Genomic DNA, 9,115 nt, shown 5'->3' on the forward strand with positions numbered 1-9,115 from the left:
CCTTCTATAGAGTGGATCCCAGAGATTGGCTCTCACTGGCAGGCTTGGTAGCAAGGTCTTTTACCTGCTGAGCACCTTTGAAGCCCTGCTTTGTTTTTGTTGAAACAGGGTTTCCTTATCTAGCTAACCTGGAACACTAAATAGAACAGTCTAATCAAAAACTTACAACGCTCCTCTTGCCTCTGCCTGCAGTGCTGGGATTACAGCATGTATGACTCTGCCAATCATAGTTTTGTCTGATTTTGAGACAGGGTCTCTTTATGTAGCCCTGGATGTCCTAGAATGTGCTATGTTGACCAGAGATCCACCTGCCTCTGCCAGCATGAATATTATTCTGTGTACATCTCTGTGGGTATATGCAGGAGTGTGTACACAGAGACCAAAGGTATCATCCCCGCCTGCAGCTGGAGCTAAAGAACGTTGTGAGCCACCCACGGGGGCACCGGAAACTAGGCTCTTCTGTAAGAGCAGCAGCACTCTACACCACTGAGCCCTCTCTCCTGTCCCTTCCCCCCATGTTTGAAAAGCATTGCTCTTGGTCAATAGCTCACAGTCATTTTTGGCTTTCTGTGGTAACCCCATTTAGCCCAAGCTCATTTCCATTTCATAACGTGGCAGAGAATAACCAGCAGCTACTACTGATAGACACTTACTGATAGCTACTATTGAGAAAACTCTTGTTTTCTGACTCCAAGTGCCAGGGGCGGGATATGGGAGCACTATCTAGAGGCGTTAGGAGGGGGTGCTACTGCCATCTAGTGGGCAGAGCCCCAAGGCAAGACTGCTGTCAAACACCTTTTCTTTTTCTGAGAAAGTCTCCCCCTTGGCTGTCCTGGAGCTCACTATGTAGACCAGACTGGCCTTGAACTCAAGGCATTGGCTCTCTTTGGCCTCCCAAGTGCTGAGTCCTTACGGGAACGGCATGGAGCCTCCTGGGTTGTAAAATTGAAGTCTAGAATAAGTTTCTGCAAGGCCAGTCTTAGGTGAATTAGGTGATACAGTCTTTAAGGAGCTAGAAGACGGCCTTGTTAAAAATACATCATGAGGGCTGGAGAGATGGCTCAGTAGTTAAGAGCACTGACTGCTTTTCCATAGGTACCAAGTTCAAATCCCAGCAACCACATGGTGGCTCACAACCATCTGCAATGAGATCTGACACCCCCTCTGGGGTGTCTGAAGACAACTATGTACTCATATACATAAAATAAATAAATTAAAAAAAAAACATCATGAGACATTATAACTGTCTTTTCTTTTCTTTCTTTTTTTTTTTTTTCGAGACAGGGTTTCTACACAAAGAGCCAAGGCACAGAACTGATAAAACGACGGGCACTGTGAGAACCAACCGGCAGTCTGTGCTTAAGCCTATGCTAATCGCCCGGATCACCTTCAGGATTTGCGGCTATAAAGGGACACCCCAAACCTCCAAGCTTCCCCGCAGGAAACTAATGAAGTGCACCATTGGACAAAAGGTGACAAGTCGGGGGAGCTGAAAACCCGCAGGCATTTACTGGGTGGCCTTTTAAGAAAACCGAGCCACGACCTACAAACTGGCTTCCCTTCCGTCAAACGAAGAGTAAATAAAATATTCTATTTGCACGGACGGACAGGCAGCCAAGATCCTAAAACTCCCTCAAGGGCTGAGTCAGAGGAGTGGACAAACCCGCAATAACGGACGCCTGGAGGACGGACGGACAGACGGACAGTAAAGGCGCAGCGCCTACCTTGGTCCTGATGCGGAGGTGCGGGTAGGCAACGAACGGGGGTCTTTCGTGCTCTTCGTGCCGCGACTTGAGGAACACGTTGAGCATGCTCACTCCCACCCCGGGCAGCGCCACGAAGTAGGTGAGGGCCTTCCACATCCGAGCTGCGGCGGGGGGCCACAACGTCAGCCTCGGCCGCTCCCTCCCGCCAAGGTCACCGCCACGCCACGCCGCCGCACGCCACCCGCCGAGACCCCACGCCCACCCGAGAGCCCCCGGGTACCTGAACCCTCCTCGCCGTGGGCGCCACTCGACATGGGCCGCCCCAACCCCGGGAGGGCCCGGCCCAGCGGCCGAGAGACCCGAGACGCAGACAGCACCGCCGACGCCATCATGGAACTACACCGGCGCGCCGGAAGCGGAAATGGGGACGGAGCGAAGGGGGCGGGACAAAGACGCCGAACGACGTTTCTATTGGGCAACGCCTTCTCAGACCTGGCTAGGAACTCTAGCGCCTGCGCACTTTATCCGTCCCTGGGGCGGCGGGAGCGAGAGAGCGCACGCGCCCCGTGCCTGTGCCCCACCTCCCTGCTGTCAGCGCCTAGATGAGGATGTCCGCGGAACTGAACTTTTGCGGGCTTTTCTGGCTTTAATCGCTCCCTTCTTTGGAGTCCCTGGACAGGATCTGAAGTGCGGAGAACAAATCACGTTAGTGGAGGCGCCATTCTCTTGCCTCGCTCGCTGCCTTCTAATTCCGCGATTTCCCAGGCCCTCGACACCCCAGTCCTTGTCGTTATCAGTCGTTGTCCCTATCGCTCTTCAAGACCGTTGTTATTCTCTTCCGTGATGCCCTACATAGACTGTAAAGTCCGCAGTGCTTAGATTTTTACCAGCGCTGCATTCCGAGAGTTACCCGAAATCTTGCATGGCAAGTAGCAGGTGCTTTATGCAATTTAATGAATGAATGTATGAAACCGTGTATTAATGAGTCAAGGAACAGACCCTGGAACCAGTAAGGACCCTGGAATTGGTGCCAGAAAATCTGGACTTTGTTTAGCTCCATATGCTCAGCGTTTGCCCAATGGTCTTGCTCCCGCTTCGAATTCTACACACATCTGTTAAATTTTGTCTGTAGAACTTTACAAATATCTCCTTTTTTTTTTTTTTTTTTGTCTAAAAGCCTTTTTAAAGATAAAAGTTAAAAAGTTGGGATGCCAGGTGTGGTGGCACGCATCTTTAATGCTAGCATCTACGAAAAAGACTTAGATGGAACTGACCCCAGGCCAGCCTCCTCTACAGAGTTCTAGGCTATCCATAGGCTGCATAGTGAGACCCTGTCTCCAAAAAAACAAAAACAACAAAACACACGCTAAGCGAGGTGGCTCATAATCCCAGCAAGAGTGAGATGGGGCAGGAAGATTGCTGTGAGTTAGAGACTAGCCTGGGCTGTGGAATGCGACCCTGTCTGTGCTCACACACCCCCAAGTTTAAAATGTTTGTGTATATGGTACTGTTTTGAGAGATGGCAGGGAATCTCTAGTTAGAGGCCAGCCTGGACCACGTCTAGAGTCTGAGATTAGCCTTGCCTATATTGTAAGAGCCTATCTCAAAATAACAAAAGGAGGTAGAGGCAGCAGCAGACTCATGCATTTTAAAACATCCTTAACTGCTTGATGAATTCAAGACCAGACTGAACTATGTGAGCAATTAAAAAAAAAAAAAATAGCCGGGGTGGCACATACCTTTAATCCCAGCACTTGGAAGACAGAGGCAGACAAATTTCTGAGTTTGAGGTCAGCCTGGTCTACAGAGTGAGTTCTAGGACAGCCAGGGCTATACAAAGAAACCCTGTCTCGAAAAAAAAAAAAAAAAAAAAAAAGATATATTGTTGCTGGATGGTGGTGGTGGTACACACCTTTAATCCCAGCACTCGGGAGGCAGAGGCAGGTGGATCTCTGAATTGGAGATCAGCCTGATCTACAAAGAGAGTTCCAAGACACTCAGGGCTACACAGAAAAACCCTGTCTCAAAAACAAAAAAAAAAAAAAAATCACATATACACACAGCAAAAAGATGAATCGTTTAATTATGTACTGGATTGTGTGTGTGTGTGTGTGTGTGTGTCCTCAGAGGAAGAAGGTACCAGATCCCCTAGAGCTGGTGTTACAAAGGAATGTAAGTTGCCACACTTGGGTGCTGGGTACCAAACTGGATCTCTGCAAGAGCAGCAAGGTCCCTTCACCCCTGGCCATCGCTCCAGTTGCAAGTATTTAATAGTTTAGAATAGTTTCAGTTCTAGCACCTTTTAGGAATATAGTGATATCTTTGAACTAGTTTTTTAAAAAAGATTTAACTAAATATTTATGTGTATTAGTACTGGTTCATCCTATCTGCAAGAATGGGCATAGTGTGTGTGCAGTACCCTTAGAGGCCAAAAGAGGGTGACAGAACTTCTGAAACGGATACAAACAGTTGTGAGCTGTCATGTGGATGCTGGGAATCAAACTCCCCCTGTCTCTAACTCTCACTGGGATCAAAGGCATACACTACCACCACCTGGCTGCTGCTGCTGCTGCTGCTGCTGCTGTTCTATTGAGTGTCTTACTATGTAGCCCTGTCTGGCCTGGAACTCACTACATAACCCAGGCTGGCCTCAAAGTCACAATAACCAACTGTGTCTGCCTCAAGGGTTGGGATTAAAGGAGTGATTTATCACACTTATTGATTGTGTAATATTTTGAGCACTCATCTTGTGATTAAACCTATAGTAAACATTAAAAATTTTTATTTTGTTTTGGGCAGGGTCTCAGGTATCCCAGGCCAGCATCAAATTCTCTGTCACCAGCCTCGGATGCTTCTGCTAGCACTGCCTGCTCTCCTCTGACAACCCTATTCTTGTCACACTCCATGTAATCCTTGTTACTCCATCACTCACTCCATATATATTTAAAATCATATTTATTTGTGTGTGTCCGTGTCCACGTCTACTAAACTCAGATTTGCCTCGTCGTGAGATTTGTGGATTGATCTCAGCAGGTCAGCCCTGCACATAAATGCCTCTACTGTTCAGTCTGCCAATGAATCCAACCAGCTTTGCCTTCAGCTGCGCATGGAGTCAGATCTCTTCTCTATACTACACTAGATCCTTTATGTCTTTGTCAATATTCCAGGGAGGATTTTTGCCTAAGGACCTTTACATATGCTTATTCCTCTGCCTGCAAGAGCTCTGCCCTTAGATAATCTTATTAATTGGTCCCTATTAAACTCAGGACTTGGGGGACGGTGCATGAGTGGAGATCAGAGGTCAAGGTTTCTTCCATGGTTCTCCACCTTATTTATTATCGAGAGAGGGTCTTACTGATGCTTGGTGTTTCAGCTAGCTCACTATGCAGCCCCTGGATCTTCTTAGCAGTGTCTCTTCGCTCTGGGGTTATAATGGCTTGAAGTGGAAACTCAGTTGTGTCACATGATGTCTTCTTTCTGGAAGCTGACTTGTGAGAGCATGACAGATGCCGGAGAGAACATGTGATGTTTGGGAGGGCCTCCCAATGTCTTTTTGGGGAAATGGAACCCCATAAACAGTGAGAGGTCACTCTTATTTTTTTCTTTTAAGATTTATTTATTTTATGTTTGTCCATTACAGATGGTTGTGTGGTTGCTGGGAATTGAACTCAGGACCTCTAGAAGAACAGTCAGTGCTCTTAACCTCTGAGCCATCTCTCCAGCCAAGAGATCACTCTTGCATTGTGACACCATGCAACGCTTCCGTGGTCTCTCCTGGTCTCCACTTCACAGAGAAGTGCACCAAAGAACTTCTTGTAGTATTCTGGCTGAGTGCTGCCGCTTCTGTTGACTCTTGCCAATTCAGCAGAATCGTACGTTCCTGCTGGATCCAGCGCTGCTACTGATTCCCGTGTGGTGTTTGCTATTGGACTGGACTGCTGGTATCCTGACAACGAAGAGCTGAGTTGCCCAAAAAACTAAAATGTCTACAACTCCCTTTTCCTATTAACCTTCTACCCCACCCCCAACCTCCAGTCGGCGGCTTAGAAGGGCGGTTGACGTGTTCAAGAACCCTAAATAAAGTAGGATTAGAAAATAATCTAAGGGCTGGTGAGATGGCTCAGTGGGTAAGAGCACCTGACTGCTCTTCCAAAGGTCCAGAGTTCAAATCCCAGCAACCACATGGTGGCTCACAACCATCCATAAAGAGATCTGACTCCCTCTTCTGGAGTGTCTGAAGACAGCTGCAGTGTACTTACATATAATAAATAAATAAATAAATCTTTAAAAAAAAAAAAAAGAAAAGAAAAGAATCTAAAAGCCAGGCAGGGTGGCCTTTAATCCCAGTACTCAGGAGGCAGAGGCAGGCAGATTTCCGAGTTCAAGGCCAGCCTGGTCTACAGAGTGAGTTCCAGGACAACTAGGACTATACAGAGAAACCCTGTCTCAAATAAAAATAGATATGGATATACACATACATAATATATATGTTATATATTTATATACATAATATATACTATATGTGTGTGTATATATGTATGTATGTATATACATACACACATATACATATACACACACATGTATACACACACACACGTTGTTGCTGACTTTGCGTTTGAGACAGGGTCACACGCTACAGCCTCCATAGTGTTCAGTCTCCCAAGTGCAGGGATTATAGGTGTGTGCTACCCACCTTCCCTGTTCCTGCGAGCATCTTATCAGAGAGGCCTTCCTTGACCATCCCTAAGCAAAACAACTCCTTCCTACCCTCACACTCTGTCTTTCAGCGCCTCACATACTCGGTCACCCTTACCACCGTCTGTTATATTAAATATTTATACAATTAGTGTCTGCCTTCCTCCATTAAACACCATGGAAACCAGGACTTGGAGTTCTTTACTGGTGTGACCCCAGCACTTGTCACATGACGGGTGCTTGCTGATTATGTTAATCCCCACCTGGTAGATGCTGTTTTCATAAATGGAAACTTGAGACTTTCAGAGAATCACCCCAGACCTCAGTCTTAGCTAAGCGGTGGACCCAGGGAGGCTGGGTCCCACCTGTTCTCTTAGCCTCAGAGCCACACAGGGTTTGCTTTGGGGAACACAGTATCAATTTGACTTGTCCAAGCTTTGGCTGAGCTGATGTGCACATCGAAACAGGGAGGGATTAGCTAAATCAGTCACAGTAGCATGCGCCTATATTGCTGCAGCTCAGCAAGGCTGAGGCAGGAGGATGAGTTTAAGGGAAATATCGGTTACTAGCAACTGAGAAAGATGTGGGTTTTCAGAGGTGGTCGGGGATAAAGAGAGATTGATAGGGATAGAGAGATAGCGGTTAAGAGCACTGACTGCTCTTCCAGAGGTCCTGAGTTCAAGTCCCAGCAACTACATGGTGGCTCACAACCATCTGTAATGAGATCTGATGCCCTCGTCTGTTGTGTCTGAAGTCAGCTCCAGTGTATTTACACATAATAAATAAATAAATAAATAAATAAATCTTTGGGCCAGAGCGAGCAGGGTGAGAGAGAGCGAGAGAGAGAGCGAGAGAGCGAGAGAGAGAGAGAGAGAGAGCCCCCAATGGAGGAGCTAGAGAAAGTACCCAAGGAGCTAAAGGGGTCTGCAACTCTATAGGTGGAACAACAATATGAACTAACCAGTACTCCCGGAGTTCGTGTCTCTAGCTGCATATGTAGCAGAAGATGGCCTAGTCGGCCATCATTGGGAAGAGAGGCCCCTTGGTCTTGCAAACTTTATATGCCTCAATACAGGGGAACCAGGGCCAGGAGGTGGGAGTGGGTGGGTAGGGGAGTGGGGTGGGGGAGGGTCTGGGGGACTTTTGGGATAGCATTTGAAATGTAAATGAAGAAAATACCTAATTAAAAAAAATGGTTCTGACTTCTGCGGAAATATTTCAGGTCATCCTCGAGAATGAACCAGGCCATCAAATATCTTCTCAAGGAACCGAGGTGGCAGTTCTGCACCGGCTGCCTCTCGCTGCCTCCCCAGGGACTGCCTGGCCTCTCTGAGTACCTCCCAAGGCCAACTCCAGGCAGGCTCCGGTCTGACGTCATCCTCTCTAGCAGCCCGTGATGTTTACATCCAGGCTGGAGCCATGGCTTCTGCTGTCCTGTTTTCCGGAACAAGGATCCGGTAGGTGAAGAGCTCTGTAGTGGAGAAACTCACGTTGGTGGAAGAGGATGTTCGGGTGACCCTGGCTAAGAACAGCCCTCGCTTCGGAGGAAACCTTATGGGGGGCATCCTGCCTGCTACTTTAACTACAGTCTCTCCAAGCTAAGAGCACCTTTTAATTCCTGGACCAAAATACAGTTGTCTACCAGGAGACTGCTCCTGGAAGGTACCGAGGCGTCTTTCCAGCAGGTCCCCAGGGAAACAAGCAAGTTGTGACCAGCGCCTTCATCTTTGGCTGGTCACAGGACCCCAGGATTCCTCACGGTCTCAATATGACCCTTCAAATGGGGACCCAGCAGTGGCCAGTCCAGAAGGAGGTGCAAGTTAACGTGTTGTATTTTGCCGCGAGGAGGAGACAGGACCGCATGGATCACTGACATCAAGTTCAACTCTCAGGTCTGCCGCTTCTCTCTGTAATCATCCCTAAGGCACCTGGGAAAGCCCACTTGTGAGGCGAGGGTTTGCCCTGTAACAGGCTCGCCCCCTGCACTGATCTCACAGTTGCAACACTTCGACAACCGGTGTTATGCTGATCCCCATTCTGCAGATGGGGCAACTGAGGTCCCACGTGGTTAAGTCATTTGCCCAAGCTTCACCCTTTATACGATAAAGCCGGTATTCGAATCCGGAAGTTTGGTATTCGAATCCGGAAGTTTGGCCCCAATGCTTTCCACGTTGAAGCGCCACGAAATGCAGCACCAGGGGCTGGAGAGATGTTTGCTCAGCCAGTGAGAGCACTTGTGGTCAAGTCCGGACTTCTTAACCAACAAGCCTGGTGTCCATAAACACCTGCAACTGCACAGCCAAGGGCTTTGACACCCCCTTCTGCCTGCCCACTGGCACACTTGCACACAGCGAAGCAGACTTGTACACATACAGATACTGTTTCTAATGATTAGAACTGGAATGGTTGGGGGGGGTATTGGGGGGAGGGTAAGGTGCTTTCTACCAATCCTGATGACTGAGTTTGATAACTGGGACTCACTCCATGGAAGGGAGAGAAACTAGTCCTGAAAATTGTCCTCTCGTCTCCACAACGTCTCCACATTCGTGCTGTGGACATATGTGCATGTGTGTGCCCACAAATAAAAATATATGTTATTTTAAAAGTGCCTTAAAGGGGGGCTGGTGAGATGGCTCAGTGGGTAAGAGCACCCGATTGCTCTTCCAAAGGTCCGGAGTTCAAATCCCAGCAACCACATGGTGGCTCACAACCAT

General features: G+C 48.0%; 1 protein-coding gene across 1 annotated transcript in view; it reads right to left on the reverse strand.

Moving 5' to 3' along the window:
* Positions 1-2,114, reverse strand: part of LOC110294674 (cytochrome c oxidase subunit 6A1, mitochondrial) — a 4,130-nt gene extending 2,016 nt beyond the window's left edge. Inside the window, exons 1-2 of the mRNA XM_021163059.1 lie at positions 1,987-2,114; positions 1,725-1,867 (exon numbers count right to left, since the gene is read on the reverse strand). Coding sequence (XP_021018718.1) covers positions 1,725-1,867; positions 1,987-2,098 — 255 coding nt within the window. The 5' untranslated portion in view covers positions 2,099-2,114. The remainder of the gene's footprint in view (positions 1-1,724; positions 1,868-1,986) is intronic.
* Positions 2,115-9,115: the final 7,001 nt, after the last annotated feature.

Source organism: Mus caroli, chromosome 5 (assembly GCF_900094665.2).
Source record: "Mus caroli chromosome 5, CAROLI_EIJ_v1.1, whole genome shotgun sequence".
Taxonomy (NCBI): Eukaryota; Metazoa; Chordata; class Mammalia; order Rodentia; family Muridae; genus Mus; species Mus caroli.